General features: G+C 41.7%; 1 protein-coding gene and 1 long non-coding RNA gene across 3 annotated transcripts in view; one reads left to right on the top strand and one right to left on the bottom strand.

The window, feature by feature from the left end:
• The first annotated feature begins 4,718 nt into the window (after window positions 1-4,718).
• LOC129162785 (uncharacterized) lies at window positions 4,719-5,725 on the top strand. Of its 2 annotated transcripts, XR_011521808.1 has the most exons (6): window positions 4,719-4,747; window positions 4,822-4,872; window positions 4,961-5,005; window positions 5,088-5,152; window positions 5,239-5,337; window positions 5,445-5,725. It is a non-coding gene; the product is annotated as an uncharacterized lncRNA (long non-coding RNA). The 2 variants fall into 2 exon arrangements; XR_011521807.1 differs by lacking the exon at window positions 4,719-4,747 and having other exon boundaries at window positions 4,791-4,872.
• A 12,335-nt stretch (window positions 5,726-18,060) lies between these two features.
• Window positions 18,061-22,319, bottom strand: part of dnd1 (DND microRNA-mediated repression inhibitor 1) — a 66,730-nt gene continuing 62,471 nt past the window's right edge. Inside the window, exons 4-5 of the mRNA XM_054738900.2 lie at window positions 18,924-19,056; window positions 18,061-18,753 (exon numbers count right to left, since the gene is read on the bottom strand). Coding sequence (XP_054594875.1) covers window positions 18,266-18,753; window positions 18,924-19,056 — 621 coding nt within the window. The 3' untranslated portion in view covers window positions 18,061-18,265. The remainder of the gene's footprint in view (window positions 18,754-18,923; window positions 19,057-22,319) is intronic.

The raw sequence follows: 22,319 nt of genomic DNA, 5'->3' as shown, positions 1-22,319 counted from the left end.
AAGAATAACTACTTTCTAAATATGATGTCTCCGGGAAGTCATACCGTAAATCCTCTAATACAGGCCCAGGCCTGTATTTGACTCAAGCTCATCAAGCTCCAGGCCTTTATTGGAAGGAGGGCCAGTATTAGAGGCAGACCTCTATTTGTATTTGAGCAAAATGAACTAATGATTCACCGGAGTTTTTGACAATTAAAATTGCGCCCACATTTTCAAAGTTAAACACATTTCTTTTAACAACGGTAGTTTCTGCTTCAGCCCTCTCCCCCCTCCCCCTGCACAGCGGCCGCAAACTCACTGATGCGCCTGCAGCCTCTCAGAGTTCCTGCTGCTCTAAACATTAAAAAAATTATTTCATTTTCTGTTCCTCACTTCTGATGACCTTCAATGGTGTCTGTTTGTTGCAACAGCAGGTACAAAAACTAACTTGTTTTTATTTGACTATTTTTCTGTCCTGCCTGTTTATTATCTTCCTGCATCTCCTCTCAGTCCTAAAGAGAAACTGCTACCTGGGTTCATATATATATTCACCTTATGAGTTACCTTTGAACTGCTGTTCTAAAAGATCTACCGACCGCAAAAACAGCGGAGTGCTCGCTGCTTGCCGGCCGCATCAGTGATTGGTGCGTCACCGGATGACAAGTTGATGCGCCCCGCTCCACAGCGAAACGCATCAGGCGCAAATAAAAGACAGAAAACATCGAAGGAAATGAACCGACATGAACGATCGCGTGTTAAATAATTTGGCAACACCTGATTGTTACTGTGGCCGTGCTCAGGAGGCAGATCTGACCGCAAAAACAGCGGAGCGCTCCCTGCTTGGCGGCCGCATCAGTGATCAGTGCGTCGGAGGACAAGGTGTGCCCCGCTCCACAGCAGCGAAACATATCAGGCGCAAATAAAAGACAGAAAACATCAAAGGAAATGAACCGACATGAACGATCGCGTGTCAGTACCGACGCACTGGCACAGCGCGTTGCCCCCCCGAGCGCAGGAGCTTGTCACCTGCTGACAGCAGGCTGCTGTCTTTTCCGAGGGCTGCATCTTGCCGGTCATTATCATGTGACAGCGACTAGTCAACGACAGGCATAAAAAGTCACTATAGTGAAGTCGACTAGTTCATACAACCCCTGCTACTGCTCCCCAGAGTGTTCTGCAGCATAATCAGCACGTTCTCTTTGAACTTGATATCAAATTTTCGCCTCCTCTTCTTCTCCGCACGGTTAAAGTTACCCTCGCGGTCTATCACTGGCAAATCAAAAGTGAGACGATGACACAACCGCCCCCCGTACTTGCTTGTTACCACATTCCACCCGGCCACAATAAGAGACCGTCCATTATTCACCTCCACTGACTCGACACCGGCCAAAATTGGAGACCCGGCCTTTAACCCTTTGATGCATAGTCACTACAGTGGACAGGTACTCAAAATTGTTATTTTTGCTATTAAGCACAGCTGTTGAAGACTTTATTGCATGTGAGCCCCTCCATTTGGACTTCAGTAAGTCAAGCCACCATATTTCATGTTCAGAATGCACGTTGTCCACTGAGATGGACATGTAATAACGTATTTGTAAATTAACAAAATGGTACAAAAAATATTTGTTGAAATTTGTTTCATTCACACCTAAAGATGACTGAAAAAAAATGTTTAAAAAAATCATGGTTGAAGATTTCATAATTCATGCATCAGAGGGTTAATTGAATACCGGCCTGTATTAGAGGATTTACGGTATCTTTCTCATGCGCGCTATCATTTATCATCACAATACCATGTTGAATGAGAAGACCCTGGCCGACATTCATAAAATATCATCAGCAGATATCACACTGGATTCATCTGGAAAGGCCGTAATGGGTGTGTAATTTAAAATAAACAGTTAAGAATGTTTAATGTATTGTATGCACTGCTATATTGATGGTTAAGTTATAATTTCTAGAAACTACACTTTTTCTGAGCGGAACTCCACTTCCAGCAGATCCCAAAGGTAGTTGGCCATCCTTTTGTGGAAAGCCATCTATATAAATGGTTTGTTAGACAAACATGTCTCATGAGCAGGACATGATGATGTTCTTTATTTAAATACAGTGGGATTGGATCTCGTGAACATTAACCAGTGTTCGAGGAAATGTGAGGCCATAACAGCCATTTCATTTCTAAAGCCCTGCAGAACCTCATGGACTATAAAGGGTCATCATCCACTGCAGGAGCAGCTGGTAAACATATATTTCTGCATACTGTCATTATTGTTAACTGTTGGATAAATAGTTCTTTTTTTAATACTCGTTACCCTAGATCAATTATGTCCTGGATGTGACAGGACCTGGAAGTGAGCTCATCATCAAAGACGGACCAACTTGCCTTTCCAGAAATGACATCTTGACCCTTGGACTTCAGAGAGACATGGATGCAATGGTGCTTAACAAATGTACAATTTACTGATGAAGTATATTTTCATAAAAATAATCATTAAAAATTAATTGATGCTGTTTGTATGCTACATCAACAGATAGGGAATGCATGTCTCAGGATAATCCTGGAGATGGCAAATATGCAGGCTGGTTTAAAACTAAGAATAAGTGACTGGAGGAAAAGGAAATTACTAGACTTGCATGCATTACATAGATGTGTGTATAGATTTACAGTGGGGCAAAAAAGTATTTAGTCAGCCACCGATTGTGCAAGTTCTCCCACTTAAAATGATGACAGAGGTCAGTAATTTTCATCATAGGTACACTTCAACTGTATTTTGGACCATTCCTCCATGCAGATCTTCTCGAGAGCAGTGATGTTTTGGGGCTGTCGCCGAACAACACTGACTTTCAACTCCCTCCACAGATTTTCTATGGGGTTGAGGTCTGGAGACTGGCTAGGCCACTCCAGGACTTTCAAATGCTTCTTACGGAGCCACTCCATTGTTGCCCGGGCGGTGTGTTTGGGATCATTGTCGTGTTGGAAGACCCAGCCATGTTTCATCTTCAAAGCTCTCACTGATGGAAGGAGGTTTTGGCTCAGAATCTCACGATACATGGCCCCATTCATTCTGTCCTTAACACGGATCAGTCGTCCTGTCCCCTTAGCAGAAAAACAGCCCCAAAGCATGATGTTCCCACCCCCATGCTTCATAGTAGGTATGGTGTTCTTGGGATGCAACTCAGTATTCTTCTTCCTCCAAACACGTCGAGCTGAGTTTATACCAAAAAGTTCTACTTTGGTTTCATCTGACCACATGACATTCTCCCAATCCTCTGCTGTATCATCCATGTGCTCTCTGGCAAACTTCAGACGGGCCTGGACATGCACTGGCTTCAGCAGCGGAACACGTCTGGCACTGCAGGATTTGATTCCCTGCCATTGTAGTGTGTTACTGATGGTGACCTTTGTTACTGTGGTCCCAGATCTCTGCAGGTCATTCACCAGGTCCCCCCGTGTGGTTCTGGGATTCTTGCTCACCGTTCTCATGATCATTTTGACCCCACAGGATGAGATCTTGCGTGGAGCCCCAGATCGAGGGAGATTATCAGTGGTCTTGTATGTCTTCCATTTTCTGATAATTGCTCCCACAGTTGATTTTTTCACACCAAGCTGCTTGCCTATTGTAGATTCACTCTTCCCAGTCTGGTGCAGGTCTACAATTCTTTTCCTGGTGTCCTTCGAAAACTCTTTGGTCTTGGCCATAGTGGAGTTTGGAGTCTGGCTGTTTGAGGCTGTGGACAGGTGTCTTTTATACAGATAATGAGTTCAAACAGGTGCCATTAATACAGGTAACGGGTGGAGGACACAAAAGCTTCTTAAAGAAGACGTTACAGGTCTGTGAGAGCCAGAGATTTTCCTTGTTTGAAGTGACCAAATACTTATTTTCCACCCTGATTTACAAATAAATTCTTTGAAAATCCTGCCATCTGAATTCATGGACTTTTTTTCACATTCTGTCTCTCACAGTTGAAGTGTACCTATGATGTAAATTACTGACCTCTGTCATCATTTTAAGTGGGAAAACTTGCACAATCGGTGGCTGACTAAATACTTTTTTGCCCCACTGTATATATATATATATATATATATATATATATATATATATATATATATATATATATATATATATGTTACATTGACCCATTATACACCAAGGCAGGATTTAGTGGCCAACAATATGTTTCACTTTTGTGGTCACATTTTTATAAGCATTTTTGGTTTGTTCCAGAATTTTCAGGAACCTGTTCAGTGTTCCAGGTTAAGTGCATGATCATGTTCTGCTGATCTTGAGTGTTCACACATACAGTACACTCACATGCTTTTTTTATAAACTATATCAGCACGATGCTTCAACATTTTATTCTATTTCTCATCTTCACATTCTGATCAAGTCAGTGATGCTGTCTTTAGATGAGTTTCAGACATAAATAGGGTCTTCAAACGTTTTAGTTTAACATAAAACACCATTAAATATTAGTTTATAAAATATGCCAACCTCAAATTAAAGCTGAAAATGCTTTATTTTGACCAACTGTGAGCATGTGACTGTACTTTTTCATTTTGTTATGCTGTTTTGTTGAGGTTGTGTTCCTAAGGCCTGTAGTTACAGTTGGTGCTATTAGCAATAAACATTTCACACCCATCATGATGATGTCTGTTAACTTGTGAATGTAACTGTCTTGAAAAAAAGGAATCTTGCAGTGAAGCTCATTCCCGGGCAGTGGTCAGAAAAAAACAGCTTTGACTTGAAGGTGCTAGTTTAAGTGTATGGTGAGTAATATGAATTACATTAGTCTTCTTTTAAGGGATTTTATTAACGAGCCTTTATTTTCAATGTAATACAGGGTTTTCCAAGCCAAGACTACGGAGTTGACTGTGAGATCTTCATGCTGATGGTAATTTTTCTCTTCTCTTCTTGAGATTCATACAGAAGCTAATTTAAGCTTCTAAAAAAATGACATTTTTATTTTTTCTTCCAAATAGTCTGCTCTGTACGTGGCACTCGATGCACCATTTGACTATACTATAGTAAGTATTCTGTTTACTTTCACAGCAATGGAGTCTTGAATCTTTTGAAAGTTGTTAAATATGTTTCATATTAATATTTTAGTCAGACATGCCCTACTTGCGTAAATGGTGGTGCTTGCTGTTGATGGAGAACTTTGATCTCAGGAGGTATTTATATTTTGACTTCTGTTCTATGTTGTGTCAAAGTTTACACACCTTAACAATATCAACATTTTCTGTTAAACTCTGGCAAGCTATTTGCACACTGGAGAGAGGAAGCCAAAGCTGTGCTTGAAGGACAACACGCGCCCATTTTCAGACTGAAAAAGCGCAAGTTCCAGGAAGTCAGTCAGGTCAGTATTCACTTTAAACAGTAGTGTAATTACATGGTAAGTGACATTTTAATAACTGTTAAAAAACTGTTCTGCAACAGAGAAATAGCTATGTTTTTATCCCCAAGTGCCTGACACAGGAGCCAGCAGTTGTTGAAGATCTGCGTCCTGCTGTGCAGTGGGTTGTCCAAAATAAGGCACTTTTCTGTGGACACGTAACAGTGCCTAAATATCTGTCCTTAAATCAAGGGGACCAGCAGAGGGTCTTAAGAGACATGTCAGAGGAAGAAGACACTGGAGCAAGGGACATGTTCCTCTTTGTTTTTCAGTTTGCAGAGGACATGGAGCTCTTTTTGAAAGCATGTGCTGATGAGCAGGGACTAAGGGTCAGTGCTATGTTTGACATGTAATGGACAAATGAAGGCACTGACTGTGTTTGTTTGTTTAATATGTTGTTGTTGTTGTTGTTTTGTTTTTGTATAGTACAAAATTCCAATTAAACATTTCAAAATGTTGTTCACTTGATTCTATGTCCATACTTATAATGAAGGATTACAATGTAACAGCATTAAATGTAAAAGCATTTTTTTTATACTTGTAATTTCAAAATAAAAAGCTTATTGTTGATATTAACAGTAAAGAATTGTAATCAATAATATTTGTATACATTTTAAACATTAGCACTCTGGGCTCTATCCTAGCCATTTGTGGCCACTTCACTTTTTTTTTTTTTTTTGACTGCTGCACTGCAGCGGACCAAAAGAATGACACGGGTTTGATCTTAAGGATCTAATAGTTGTGTGTGTTGTGCATGACATTGCCACACAAATATGTATTTGCAAGATAGAGTAGAATAAATTATGACGCATCAAATATTACATAGGCTGCAGTGAATTTCTGTTGATAGACTATTTAGCTTTGAGTTTCCCAGTCAAACTTAGCTTTGAAGCACATGCTAAAAACACTTACTCTTGTACACTTCATAACAAGACAGCACAACCAAAATATTAACTAAATATATATTATTAAAAAATTCAAAGCTACAGCAACAAACACTTAGTAAATGTGTCCTGGAGTTTATGCAGGTGCAGAATGTGCTGCTGCTGCTGTAAGTAAGCCTAACAGCTTCCAGATCACTTTTTCTGGAAAGATGGTAGGAAGGACATCACTGCTCATTTCTACAGTCTCCCAGATCTTGGAATGCAATGCCTTTGTACCATGAAACCACTTCACAGTCCTAGGAGTCCATAAAGACCTATAAACCTATAAAGAGAGTGATCCTGGAAGAAATGGGGCACACACTAGTGACCTCAGCAATTGCAAGACAGCCTTTTCCCCGATGCTCAGATGGGGAAAAAAAGGAACTTTCATGAAGACATTAGGACTTTATCACCGTTGAACAAAAATAATAGTGCATAATAATCAATGTTGATGTTAATCAATTAGATGTCCCAGACTCTACTATTAATAATACAGAAGTCCCTCGTTTATCGCAGGAGTTACGTTCTAAAAATAACCCGCGGTAGGTGAAATCCATGAAGTAGCCAACTTTATTTTTTACAATTATTATAGATGTTAAGACTGTAAAACCCCTCACTACATGCTTTATACACTTTTCTCAGACGGGCATGCTTAATGCTCTCTGATCTCTATGGTAACGTGTAAATAGTTATTTCAAAATAAGACACACAACTACAACCATACATTTCACACAGGAGTCTTTTATTTCTCAGCAGCATCAATAGTAACAAAATCGCTATTTAGTTTTCGCTGTCAAAGTTAATTTAACTAAAGCTACGTGTTTCCAGCTACTGTGGAGCTCCACAGCGGCCGCAGCCAGACCCTTCTCGAAATATTGGCTGAGCTCTACAGGGCAGGGGAGGGACTAAGGAGAAAATTGAAATATTAAAGATTATTTACTTTTTTAAATAAAAATAGGTCAGATGGTCAAAATTAAACATTTTTAAAATTATTTCACATTTAAATCTTGCGTACCCTGTCTTTAAGAGAAAAATTACACGGTGGGTCATTACCTTAACCAGAAGTCATTACTTTCATTGGAAGTAGTTTTTTTAAAACAAAACTTACCGGAAAAAGCTATTTATTTCGGATTTTTTTTTTCCTTTAGATCTGGACTGGCAAACTTTTAAATAACGTTGTTACCTACGTTGCATGAAAATTGAATATTAAATCCCTTTGTCTTTCAGACAGGGAATTTTTATGACAATAGCACATACAGTTGTGGTCAGAAGTTTACATACACTTGTAAAAAATATAATATAATGGCTCTACTGAGTGTCCCGTTATTTCTAAAACTCTGAATTTTTCTCTGATAGAGTGATTGGAACAGATACTTCTTTGTCACAAAAAACATTCATGAAGTTTGGTTCTTTAATGTCTTTATTATGGGTTAACAGAGAAAAGTGATCACATTTGCTGGGTCACAAATATACATACAGCAGTGCTAAAGTTTGGTTACATGTCTCTTAGCCATTTTCACTTCAATTAGGCACTTTTGGTAGCCATCCACAAGCTTCTGGCAAGCTTCTGGTTGAATCTTTGACCACTCCTCTTGACAGAATTGGTGAAGTTCAGTTAAATTTGATGGCTTTCTGACATGGACTTGTTTCTTCAGCACTGTCCACATGTTTTCAATGGGGTTTAAGTCAGGACTTTGGGAAGGCCATTCTAAAACCCTTATTCTAGCCTGATTTAGCCTTTCCTTTACCACTTTTGATGTGTGTTTGGGGTCATTGTCCTGTTGGAACACCCAACTGCGCCCAAGACCCAACCTTCGTACTGATGATTTTAGGTTATGTTGAAGAATGTGAAGGTAATCCTCCTTCTTCATTATCCCATTTACTCTCTGTAAAGCACCAGTTCCATTGGCAGCAAAACAGCCCCACAGCATAATATTCCCACCACCATGCTTGACTGTAGGCATGGTGTTCTTGGGGTTAAAGGCCTCACCTTTTCTCCTCCAAACATATTGCTGGGCATTGTGGCCAAAAAGCTTGATTTTTGTTTCGTCTGACCACAGAACTTTCCTCCAGAAGGTCTCATCTTTGTCCATGTGATCAGCAGCAAACTTCAGTCGAGCCTTAAGGTGCCGCTTTTGGAGCAAGGGCTTCCTTCTTGCACGGCAGCCTCTCAGTCCATGGAGATGCAAAACACGTTTGACTGTGGAAAATGACACCTGTGTTCCAGCAGCTTCTAATTCTTGGCAGATCTGCTTTTTGGTGATTCTTGGTTCACTCTTTACCCTCCTGACCAATTTTCTCTCAGCAGCAGGTGATAGCTTGCGTTTTCTTCCTGATCTTGGCAGTGATGAAATAGTGCCATGCACCTTATACTTACAAACAATTGTTTGCACTGTTGCTCTTGGGACCTGCAGCTGCTTTGAAATGGCCCCAAGTGACTTTCCTGACTTGTTCAAGTCAATAATTCGCTTTTTCAGATCCATGCTGAGCTCCTTTGACTTTCCCATTGTGGCGTTTGTATCCAATGAGCCCTGTTTACCTGGCCTAAGAGAAGTGACCAGCTGTAGTCACTCATAATCACTCACAAGAAGTTAAGAGGCCATGCTATGAAGCTCAGTTCACTGACACGTTTCTAAGTCACCAAAATTGCCAGATCATGTTGCTGTATGTATACTTGTGACCCAGCAAATGTGATCACTTTTCTCTGTTAACCCATAATAAAGACATCAAAGAACCAAACTTCATGAATGTTTTTTTGTGACAAAGAAGTATCTGTTCCAATCACTCTATCAGAGAAAAATCAGAGTTTTAGAAATAACGGGACACTCAGTAGAGCCATTATATTATATTTTTTTACAAGTGTATGTAAACTTATATATATATATATATATATGTATGTATGTATACATACACACACACACAACAATAAAAGGCTGTAAATAAAAAAAAACATATATGGAAAAAATGAGAACACATTAAACTAAGACTTTTCAAAATGTGCAAACAAAATAGTACTTGCTAAATATTCAGTTTTATTGTTAAGCCCAAGATGAACTTTTGACCTACACCAATTGCTTAAGTACAGAACTCCCAGAAGCTGTGAAAAACATTTCAGCAACACTCCTCTCTCACCAGCAACAAAAATTGGTTACAAAATATCCATAACCCTGTCCTATTGTGTATCACAGCAGCTCATTGCTACAGAATTGAACTACTACAGCTGATAACTATTTAGCTAGTTGGTATTTATGTTGAGTGAAAGACAAGAAAACCAAAGAAACACTTAATTTCACAACCATTTTATTTTGGGTACAAATGAATTTGCTGAAGCATGGCTTTCTCAGCTGCATATCGATTCATCCCCTCCCATTTTTCCAACACTTTTATTGATACCTGAAAAACATGCAGGATTGCTTCATTGTTGTCGTCTTCCTCCGCTTATCCGAGTCCGGGTCGCGGGGGCAGCATCCCAGCTAGGGAGCTCCAGACCGTCCTCTCCACGGCCACCTCCACCAGCTCCTCCGGCAGGACCCCAAGGCGTTCCCGGACCAGATTGGAGATGTAACCTCTCCAAAGTGTCCTGGGTCGACCTGGGGGCCTCCTACCGGCAGGACATGTCCGAAACACCTCCCTGGGGAGGCGTCAAGGAGGCATCCTGACCAGATGCCCAAACCACCTCAACTGGCTCCTTTCGATCCGGAGGAGCAGCAGTTCTACTCCGAGTCCCTCCCGAATGTCCGAGCTCCTCACCCTATCTCTAAGGCTGAGCCTGGCCACCCTACGGAAGAAACTCATTTTGGCCGCTTGTATCCGCAATCTCGTTCTTTCGGTCATTACCCAAAGCTCATGACCATAGGTGAAGATTGGGACGTAGATCGACCGGTAAATCGAGAGCCTGGCTTTCTGGCTCAGCTCCCTCTTCACCACGACAGATCGGCTCAGCGTCCGCATCACTGCAGATGCTGAACCGATCCGCCTGTCGATCTCCTGATCCCTCCTACCCTCACTCGTGAACAAGACCCCGAGATACTTAAACTCCTCCACTTTAGGTAGGGCCTCTCCCCCGACCCGGAGTTGGCAAGCCACCCTTTTCTGGTCGAGAACCATGGTCTCAGATTTGGAGGTGCTGATCCTCATCCCAGCCGCTTCACACTCGGCCGTGAACCTACCCAGCAAGAGCTGAAGGTCAGAGCTGGATGAAGCTAGGAGGACCACATCATCCGCAAAAAGCAGAGACGAGATTCTCCTGCCACCAAACTCTGTTAAGGATTACTTCATACACTGTCAAATGTTTTCAAAAAGTAACTTTTATACCAATCACTCCTGAAGAGTGCTTTGTACCTCTGGAACAAGGACATCAAACACCAAGTCCAGAAACTGGAACTCTCCCTTCTTTATTAGTTTATCTATTCCTGAGCATGAACCAATCCGCTCTGTCAGTTCGTCAACCTATAAAACACGTTAACATAAATATGAACAAAACATTCCTCTCGGCATTAGACAACGGACCCATGTCCCACTGGCCACGCATCCAGATAAATAAATGTGATGCAGCTTATTGTAAGTCAGTATACTTTTACCTGTGCATCAGCAAAGTGGAACATCAGTGGCTTTAGTCTTTGCATTAATTTAAGCGAGACACCTGGATTGTGCCACAGATACATGCGGCCAGACTTCACTCCATCGCTGCAGAGATCCTTATACACAGTCTGAGTAGAGACAAGAGTTAAAAATAAGCAACATTACCACAGAAAACAAGGGATTGCATTATCCTATGTCCAATTTTAGAGCCTTAATTTATTATAATTAAACATTACCTTGATTTCACCATCTGAAATCACTGCCTGGGTTCCATTTTTCAAAGCCTCGATTGTCCTGTAATTTAGATAAAAATACATCTTATTAGCAAATGAAGAATACAAGCACATGTAAGGAGTTTTGTCAGTGTCACTTGAAGAAGTCTGATATTCATTTTAGATCTATATTTAAAGGCCTCAAACTCCTGAATGATTTGCAGCTAAATGTGCTTAAATCCGGTAATATTAACATAAACCAAACCCGATCAAAGCAGTCAGTTGGCAAAAATATCAATTTTTTTATAAGGTTAGGATTATTCTGAAACAGAATCAGAAGGAGGGAGGCATTAATTAGAGAAGCGGCTACTATTTCAAAGTTATTGTACCTGTTGCAGGACACCTGATTTGTGCAACCACAGTTGAATGACCCAGCACACCACACACAATAACTGAAAAATATTTAGAGATATTGAAAGCTAAGCTTGTCCAGAAAAATTTTTTTTTGGGTGCACAGGACCAGTTCCAGTGTGCGCCAGATGCTGAAAAATAAATTCATAAATCTGTCTTTTTTGAAGTTTCACAAATCCGAGGAAGGTTTCACAAATCACAAACTATGTTTTATGCATTCCTACGAGCTTAGAATAATCTAAAACAAGTTTGAAGAGTGTATGTGTTGTAGTTTTTGAGCTAGAGCAGATTAAAAATGGTCAGAGAAGAGAAAAATTGGGTGTATTAGCCCTTTAGCCATTTCCCGAATCGGAAGCTAACTTTAGCCTTGTATGAAAACTAGTGATTGAAACCACTTACAAACTTCTGAAAATCTACGCTTTTTATTTAAAAAATGGGTATTAATAACGTTTCAGTCAAGTCAGTATTAGAAATCGTGGTCTTTATATCATATCTAAATTATATATAAAGTTAATATTACTTTAACTGTTTTAACAAACAGGGAGACCGGAAAAATCAAATAGCTAAGTTAAAGCTAAGCTACAATTGCTGATTGCTTTATTGATGTAGCTTTTGTGTTAGCTTGTGAACTCCCAGCATTAGTTTTAAGACTGCGTGTTAGTATTGATACAATTAGCTATGAAACACGGTGCCTTTGTAATAATTCTCTGGTAAAGCTTTAAATGCTATAGTGCCTATTAAGAACTAAGAACGGTTGCAACAATTAGTTAATTTCATCCTTACCTTTCCTCTTTGAAACCTGCCGAGTATGGTTGAAACTAAAGCAGCTGCCAAAAAAGACCAACTTCCGGCCGAGGTCTTTCACTCGTCGATTTTCCGGTAAATGTAATGACTTGCCATCTTGTTCTCGCTAGAAAGTTCTTCCGGTGGCACGCCAGCTGATGTCTGCAGCCAGGTCCTACTCCTTCTCGCTTGTGGAGCAAACTCAAAGCAACAACCAGATTCGAGCTAGCTGCTGCAGTTCTGCTCCATAGCGGTGCAGGCTGCAGACTCCCACAAATAAATGGAATGGTGGGGATTTTCCTTCCAATTGTAGAGTTTAGTCATAGCCATGAGCAAGCTACATGCTAGCATTAGCTAATCCACCCAATAGTTTCACTCTTGATCCCAAACTTTGGACTGTGCCTTTTACAATGTTTTGTGTCTTTGCTGGTTTCTATATTTTCCTCCACAGCACCAGGATCACCACATTGTGCACCAGTAAAATGTGTTTAGACGGTGGTGTGCACATTTACTGAAGCTTTCAATCAGTACAAAATTTTTCTACGGATTTAATCAATTGTTTCAGCCCTAGACTCTAGTGTACAAATTGCAACATCCAACCTTTTCTTTACATTAAAGGAGACATAACATGCTTTTAAGTTATTCCTTTTTACATCTAAATCCTTCAGTTGGGGTCTAAATACAGTGGAACTGCAGTTCTTTGGTCTGATTTCCTCATTATTGTTGCTCTACAGACCCTCATCTACCCCTATAGAGCGCCGGACCCCACGTGACTCTCAAGTTAGTGGACGCCATTTTGGCATGCAAAAAAGGTAAACAAACACGGATGTAACCATGAACATGAACGGGATCCGCTTGGATTTTACTTCGTCGGAGTTTACTTCACACTTTAAAACAGAAGAAATCGTTTTATATAGTCAGAAATTAAATAGACTAAACATCTCCGACCCTTACCGTGCCCCTGGGATACTTTTTTAAAACGCCAGAAGCTGTCGGAGCGGACTTCTTACCGGCACAACACCGGACCTGGCCGGGGGAACCCCTTGGGATTACCCCGGCCGGAGGAGCTGGGGAGAGGTCTGGGACTCTCGACTCTACTGCCCGCTCCGACGCCAGAAGCTGTCGGAGCGGGCTTCTTACCGGCACAACACCGGACCTGACCGGGGAACCCCTTGGGATTTACCCGGAGTAGCTGGCTCCGGCGGCTGGGGAGAGGGAAGTCACGCTACTGCCCCCGCAACCCGATTCCAGATACACGGATGAAAATGGATGGATGGACGGACAAATAACAGATTTACACGTAAGTAGTCTCGGTGAGACAGATAATAGCAATCCAAAGTGCTTTTATGTGTGATCTGACAAATGATCAACCATTGCTTAAAAATAAAATACAGCTTAGCCGGTTAATAACATAGTAATAAGACAGAAAAAGTCACGCCAAAATAAGTTTAGGAAGCCCACTAAGAATCGTAATAAAAGTATTTAAAATAAATACCATACACAGTTGAGGAAACGTTGGTTTAAGTACCTGAAATGAAGTGGTCGCTGCATAAGTGAAAACCTTTACTCTCGGGATCCCACAGCTTCATTTTCGCCCGGTCACTAGTGCGTTTTATTACAATGATCCAACGTTTGCGGCGCTCCGGATCTTGGGGAATCCTGTAGAGGACTCATTCCTTATGTCATCCGCGTCTGTTCTGCATCCTGGGGCACAACAGGAATCTACCATATTTCCCGTTTGAGTTTTCTGACAATGACAAATAGTCCAGCTGCCGGCTTCTGCCTGCCAAATGGCGCCGTTTCGATTTGAACTGTTGCATGCCGGGAAACGTGACGTCAACTCCCGGAGCTCTATTCTGAGGAGTCTTGAGAACGAGCCGTTTTTGGGTGTCTCTAAATCTGGAGGAGCTGTAAACTCCGCCCCCCTCCACATTGCAGACCTGTACTCTCCTCCCCCAGTCGGACTTTGTAGTTCTATAGAGAAAACATTATTTAGCATAAGCATTTTTAAAACATGTGGGGAGAGTTGTTCATCAGGCTGTTTCAAGGCTGCTAACTCTCTCATGCATTTGTCTGTAGTCACTCACACACCCGTCACGGCCGACGGAGGGACAAGCGAGCAGGCACGCGCACGCACACACACACGGCCGACGGAGGGACAAGCGAGCAGGCACACGCGCGCACACACACACACACAAGGAATGCTGCTTGCTTATTTATTTCTATAAAAAATGTTTTAAAAAATGATACAGCTCATTAAAACACCATTGAAAGAATATATTTTATTAAGATCTCTATCTATATACATACATATAATTATAAATAATTTTATAAGTAGTCTTATTTTATATTGGGTGTCTTAATGGGTGAAAATGGATAAAAGGCAGTTACATTTTAATTTAAAGATTTGAGATTCTAGTCAAAAATAAAGAACATTTCTCCAAATGTTCTTTAATGTGATCATTATAATTATAATGCTTACAACTTTATTTTTATTGTCTGCAATGCGTAGCCTATATCTTTATTAAAAACCGTGGTAATTCTCTCTAATGTGTACACAGAGGTGGACATCAGTGCTGCAGTGAAATTCCCAAGATCAGTCTGCTTTGCTAACAAATATAGTTAAATCTTACCTGCATTCTAAATAAATACCGTTAAGCCGGGCGTACACTGTGCGACTTTTTCACTCGCAGCGTTCAGCTTCAGCTCAAACTGTACGACTTCCTCGCAGAGCAGATCTCACGAGTCGTGTGCTCACACTGCACGACCCAGTTCTCGCATGCGACCTGACTGCTCACACTGTACGTCTGGTAGCAACACGTCGGCCCTAAAACTGTGCTAAAAATAGCAGTTTTTACTCAACACGTCAGACTTTTTTGTCTTGCCTGTTGTCCTTCGGGAGTGCTGCAGGAGGACACACAGGGATTTATGGGGGTTGGATGAGGAAAACGAAATAAAGTGAATCTGTGTTTTGTGATCAGTTTAATTTGACATGAACACGACAAACACGCTTTCTTGACAATCTTTGAGTAAAAAAAACGTGTAGAAACAAAAACGAACAGCGTGTGTTATTAGGGAAATAGCGAGCGACCGGCCGGCGTTGATGCAGGATTGCGCGCGCATGCGCCGTGAGCGGTTCTGATGCTTTTTGGATCGTAGCTGCTCGCAACTGCTCGCAGCGCCGCTTCAACACTGCGATACCCTCACGAGGGACGAGCGAAATATTAAACACACCAGAAGTCCCTGCGACCTCACGACTGCTGATCGGCAGCTGGTCACGTGGTGTTAATCGCCTCTCGTAACCCCCTGTACACTACACGACCGCTCGGCGCAAAACTCGCCTCGATGTCGTGGATTCTCGCACGACTGGAAAATCGGCTCAAAAAAGTGAAAAAGTCGCACAGTGTACGCCCGGCTTAACAGCCAGAATGGAAGAAGAGCATGCTGGGTCATCCTGGACCTGAGCCTGTTCTGTGTATTTACCTGCAGGATGCAATAAATGTCTACAAGGCTGAGTTTGGACCATTACATCTAAAAGAAAACATACAATCAGTGATTTTTTTATTGTTTACATTAATATACACATTTTCTAAGTATTAACCTGCACAGCAAATAAGTAGAACAGTATAATAAACAGGCTTTAGTAGTTAAACAGGCGTTGTGCACACAGGTGCTTTGTGTCTCGGTGCTGGTGGTGTCTAGGTCTCAGAGTTCCTGTCCTCCTGCCGTCTTCTGTTGTCCTCAGGATAGGAACTGATGTTGCCTGATGATGAGGGAGGGGCAGTATGTGGGCTTCAAACTGGTCCTGGATAACAGTGGGAGACCTCTGTTGTCTGAATACTGAGACCAGAGAGTTGGTGAGATGCAGATCTTCTCTACCTCATCTAGATACTGAGTTGGTTCAGGGAAAACTTTTCCAAAGACCAGTTCCATGATGTCATCGTCATATTCTGCAATGAGAGACAATAACTTTAATGCCATATTTTGTTTACAAGCAGCTTTAGGAAAGTTGGTTCTTTAGCTTTCATGTTTATAGTCACGTTTGTGTTGTTTTGGTTTACTTTGTTTACAAGTTCACTTTGCTGCAGTGACTTCATATTTTCCTACAGATGTAATAAAATAGTGACACTAAAATTATACGAATGATTCCTTATGAAAGGAAGCTCATTAGAGAGCAGTGCAGACAGACTTACTACATGCTGCAGCTGTTTTTGTAGGCCAGCTGCTGCTGAACTTGGGGAAAGTTATTCTGCACACGTCCAGATCAGATGGTCGATTACAGAAAATAATGTAATTCAATAATTTCTAAACAGACTAAACAAGTAAAACATCAAATAAATCACTCTGCTGTCATCAGACGGAGGGATTCAGGTGGTGAGGTGTTCTTAATGATGAGGGTGGCTGAGGTGTGTCATCACTCACTTTGGTCTGGTCCAGACCGTCTCTTTACTGGTGGGTCTCCTTCCTCAATAGCTGATGTGAAGCTCCGACATCTGAACGTTCTGCGTTCCTTAGAGGAGAATTAAAGTAACATTAGCAAGCTGGCTAAATTATTTTTTACTAGCATTTCAAGGTCTTGGAGAAGCAGATCTTCACTTACCTAAACATCAAACCAGTTTATTCCAGCTGAGCTCATCAGGGCTTTAGTCTGACAGCCTGTCAGTGAAACACGGCTCCAGCCTTCTGGATGTGGACACTAAAAAGCAAAGGAGCATTTTTACTTTTGTTTTAATTATTTTACAGCTGATTTTATCAGCTTTCCGACGCTCACGCTCATACAGACGGTGAGCTTTGCTGCGTCTGACTGATGCAGAGTTAGTTTTTATATCTGCAGTGAGACAAAAAACTAACCTCACTTCACTTAGAGATTGTTCTTTAAAACTCTATTAAATCCACTGTGTTGACGCACTTTAACGACTTTGTCACGCTGCATTTTAGCTGATATGGGACTTTATTTACTGGATGCTAAGATTATATCACACTCGCGTAGAATAACATACAGGCTCTCTGCTGCTACAATCAGTGGAAGGTTATCATCTGGTGCTCTGTTGATCAGAAATCCCAGATCACGTTTTATTCCACGAAAATCGGCCAAATCCACATGAATCTGGGTGCTAACTTTACTAGCATACTGTGCTAGCGATAGCAAGTCGGATGCTAACGCTTTAGTGCTGCTAATGCCCGTAAATCTAAAGTAACGTTTGTCGACATTTTAGAGTGATATGAAGCTTACCGCTCTGCTGCTGTGTTCCGTCGCTGCCACATTCAGATGGAAATGACTCCTTTTAGATAGATGAAGCCCTCAGTACTTACTAGACTGGGAGACACGAACGAACGAACCGCACGCACACACACACACTACTTCTGTTTTTTTAGCACTAGTGTCATCAGCTCCTGGGTTTAAATACTGCCACACCACCCTTCCTTAAAACGAGGAACAGTTTTGAGCTGTGTGTGGCTAAAATAACCAGACATTCTGCATTTTTCCAATAGGACTACAAAAAATCTTAGCGAGAAGAAAAAATGGCGGATTGGCTCTGTGTTTAGCCGAGGGCCATTACCATATTTGGTAGTTATCCTGACGAAATAAATTACTGATGTAATAATTTGAAAAACTGAACGGGTGGACAAATATGCCCAAAACTTAATTATTAAATATCTAAATAGCAACTCCAGTGAATAAAATAAGCCTTTTTGCTCACTTAGACACTTAAAATGTGAAACACACTGTGTTAATGGATAAAAAAGTGGGTTTTTCATGTTATGTCTGCTTTAAATTTTATTTTTTTTAAATCAAAAGAATAAAAACATGCATCACACAACAAACCAACTACCCACTACTAAAATCACACAGGAACACATATACAAACCAACTACCCACTACTAAAATAACACAGGAACACAAATATACAAACTACCCACTACTAAAATCACACAGGAACACAAATATGCAAGCTTGTTTTTTTCTCAGTATCACATAAATCAGAACTGGAGGTGATGAGCAGGTGTTCCAGCAGCCAGGTTTCTGATCCTCTCCAGAACTTGCTGGGCTGCAGCTGTCTCAGCTTCTTTCAGTGCATTGGGTCCTGGTAAAATCTTGACCATCCCCTTGAATGTCTTGCTCATCTTTGGAATGTGCACCATGTAGGTGAAATGCAGGAACCCATCTGGCCTGGTGTGACTGTAGTATATTTCAACCAGTGGTTGGCCTAACCCCAATTCCTCACACATCTTGCAAAGGAGCAGGCCTGGGGATGCTGCAAACACCAAACATCCCTGGGAGGGAGGGTATCCAGGGAGAGAGGACGAGGTGGCAGTCGGACCCCCCACTGCTCTGCAGAACCCTGGAATGGGTGTTGAGTCTGGAGGGAGTACACTCTTAGGAGCTTTCTGAGTATACCAGTGCTCAGCTTGTTTCTCTACTAACTGCCACTTGATGGAGACATCCAGAGAAAAAAATTTCTTGAAATCTAAACAAAAAAATGACAGAAATCCATGAATAAAAACTTCATTTTTCTGAACATAACTGCTGCCCCAACGAGGAAAGGAAAACAGTAAAAAGTCAACAACATGCTACAGCACAAGTGCTGACTGGACCAAACCAACTTAGAAAGGTTTCTGCCAGCAAGGGGGCTCCTACCTTCCATCAGCACCCTCTTGGCCATTGATGCTGCATGATGCGAGGAGAAAGAAACAATGGCAGTCACCCCATTGATGCCAGGCCCAGCTTGGAGGGAAAGTGTCTCAACCCCTTCTGCCAGCACTCGCAGCACCTGTGACCAAACATTGTTACCGATGCATGTTAAGATCATTTAGATGGTTGTGACTCAAACCTGATTATAGGTTAAAGCACAATCAGCTGATTAATAATAAAAATGTATTTTTGGATTGGTGCTTTGAAAAGTTTTGATTGTCTGTTTATTTTTACCTTTTATGATTAACACCAAGTTTTGGGCCAGGGTTAGGGTTAGGAAAATGGACAATCTGACTGCCACCTACACTTGCCAGCAAATGACCTGGGGGGTGTCACAGAAAGGGAGTTTAAAACATCTGGGCTTTCCTGATGAATCCCAGCTTGACAAAGCATTCCCCTTCCCTCCAAGTTTTGCTGGCTCCAAGAATGATTGTCAGGTGGATTTAATCCCCTACGACCCGAGCAAGGAGCGGCAAGCAAGGCTCACGTGCATCCACGACACCCCCATAATTCTGGGATGAAAATGAAGCCAAAAAGGAAGCAGCAAAAACTGCAGTTGCAGCATCAACTAGGGGCTGGCAGCAGAAGTGAGCAAATCCTCATCGACTCCCATGTTAAAAGCGCCAATTTCACAGTAAAGACAAACATGTTTACAACCTGGTTCAAAAACTCCATTCTAGGTTAAATAGATTTAGTTTACATTCATGACAACTCTGAGGGGGGTGAATTATTTTGTTACTTTTCTGTTTAAGTGGAATTAAATAATTAAAATTCTGAATAATTAATGAGCATCCACTTCAGAGCTAGCTCTGGGAAAATGCCTCAGCCTCACGTTAAAAGTTATTCCGAGTCCTCTGTGTTCGTGTTTGGATGTTAACCATGGAATTATTTGGACAGAGGGCAAGTGTGGTTATTGATCAAGCAGTTTCTGCTTCTTTTTATCAGTAAGTAAAATTATATTCCTGTACTTTATTTCGCTGGTTGAATGGGGGGAATGCTGTGCCATTTAACTGCTTGGTCAAACGTGTTAGTGGATATGTGTGTGCAATTTGAATTGGGTAAAATTCTACTCATTTACCATGACACCGCTTGGTCATTCAGCACAGAGCCGGGACCATCGACAACGGCGGACTCGCAGATCTTTGACCGCGGTGGACCAGCGAAGCCTGATATCTTCGGTCAGCTTACTTAGTTATGATTTTGTTACCAAGCAGGCCAGAAGTGCCTTCACTTTTGAGTAGCTCTACCGCGTTTTAATTGCTAAAAACGCCCCGGAATACTCATGCTAGCTTCAGGTTAGCATGTGGCTAATGTCACGCTGATCTGGAGCATGAGCTAATGTAAAAGGCCACAGCACCCAGCTACGATCACAATGGTCTGAGGCTCTGTTTGTAATTTACCAGTCTCAATTTATATTAGATCTCCACAGGCAACCAGCATGACTACAGCCTCGCACGTGAGGCAGTCGGCCATGCGGGTGGGCTACCCCTGTCCCCGGAGCCCTTCTTAGCTTCATGGGTTAGCTAAATTAGCTAGTAGTTACACTGGTTACAGGCATGATGAGACGTGTGACATGGTGAAAAATCAGTGGTGGGAACCTCCCATTTTTGGCTTCAACCTGCCCCCCGCAGAACAATGGGCAGGCTATGTCCACATTTTTATATGTTGATGGCATCCACAGACAGCCCCTGTTAATCAAAGCTAGATAAATGAGAATGGAAGGAGTGGACAGAACTTCGTTCTTCATCCAGACAGAGCAGGAATAATTCATACAAGCCTACAAGGACTACAAAGATATCAGAACTAAAACAATTCAATTCAAGTTTATTTATATAGCGTCAAATCACGACAAGAGTCGTCTCGAGGCACTTTACATAATAAACATTCCAATATAAGTCAATTGATTAAGCCAATCAGAAAAAAGTTTCCTTTATAAGGAACCCATCAAATTGCATCGAGTTACTGACTAGTGTCAGAGTCTTTACAGCAATCCTCATACTAAGCAAGCATGCAGCGACAGTGGAAAGGAAAACTCTAGGGCTGCAACAAACGATTATTTGGATAATCGATGAATCAGATGGGGTCTCGACGCAATTAGTCGATTAATCGGATTACATGGGGAAATTTTTAAAAACTGCTAGGGAAACGTTATTTCTTTCCTTCCTTCACTTTATTTAAAACAACATTATTAGAAAACAGTTCAATAGCAGAAAAACAACATGCCATCACCTAAATTGTCTTATAAGGTGTATAGACAGAGACCCTAAGCTACATCTATCTGTGACCTAAAATGCTTGGTCCAAGTTAAACAGCTTAAGGGCAATTCTCATCTGTTTTGTTTGATCTCATCTGTTGACATTTATTATAATTGGGGATGTCAAACAACTAATTTTTAAATGTAATTAAACAAGGGCTGTGAATTAATCAAAATTGATCACTATTTCCAAAAATGACTGAAAAAATACCAAATAAAACAAAAGTAAATGAATGCCATCCTGCTTGTGATGATGCCCTGGGCAACTGCCATAAAGTCACATCAAGAAATGCTGCTGATCATTCCAATGAACACAAATAGACTCACATTAGGCCAAATGAAAGCAACTGAACCCAAAAATATATTAACCAGTATATAACTGCACTCTCACACAACACGCCTGCAGCAACAGTTAGGACTCATCCCTCCCTTTTAAAAGCGTTTTTGCTTCCGAGGACATTGTGGTTGTAAAACCACATGCTAGTAGTCTGGCCCCGGTGTGATCAACAAGTTTCTGCGGGAATGTGACGGCGGAACCAGGGCTAGATTAACACTTTGTTGTACCCTGGGCAACAATATTCAAGGGCTCCATCATCACGACCCGAGGATCACCATAATGTGGTCACATACAGAATATTTTACTGTAATATGCAGTAAATATACTCAATACTTGAATGCCTGACAACACGTAACCCGGCCAGAGTAACCTTTGACCCACCTCGTGTGGACTGACCAATGAGGAGAGGGTCTTAACTTGAGGCCCTCTCTTCATTGGTCAGTCTGCATGAAGCCGGGCGTACACTGTGCGACTTTTTCACTTTTTTGAGCCGATTTTCCAGTCGTGCGAGAAGCCACGACATCGGGGCGAGTTTTGCGCCGAGCGGTCGTGTAGTGTACAGGGGGTTACGAGAGGCGATTAACACCACGTGACCAGCCGCCGATCAGCAGTCGTGAGGTCGCAGGGACTTCTGGTGTGTTTAATATTTCGCTCGTCCCTCGTGAGGGTATCGCACTGTTGAAGCGGCGCTGCGAGCAGCTACGATCCAAAAAAGTATCAGAACCGCTCACGGCGCATGCGCGCGCAATCC

This window comes from Nothobranchius furzeri, chromosome 1 (genome assembly GCF_043380555.1).
Source record: "Nothobranchius furzeri strain GRZ-AD chromosome 1, NfurGRZ-RIMD1, whole genome shotgun sequence".
In the NCBI taxonomy this organism is placed as follows: Eukaryota; Metazoa; Chordata; class Actinopteri; order Cyprinodontiformes; family Nothobranchiidae; genus Nothobranchius; species Nothobranchius furzeri.
The sequence above is the reverse complement of the archived record's forward strand: the minus strand, read 5'-3'. Positions and strand labels throughout refer to the sequence as shown.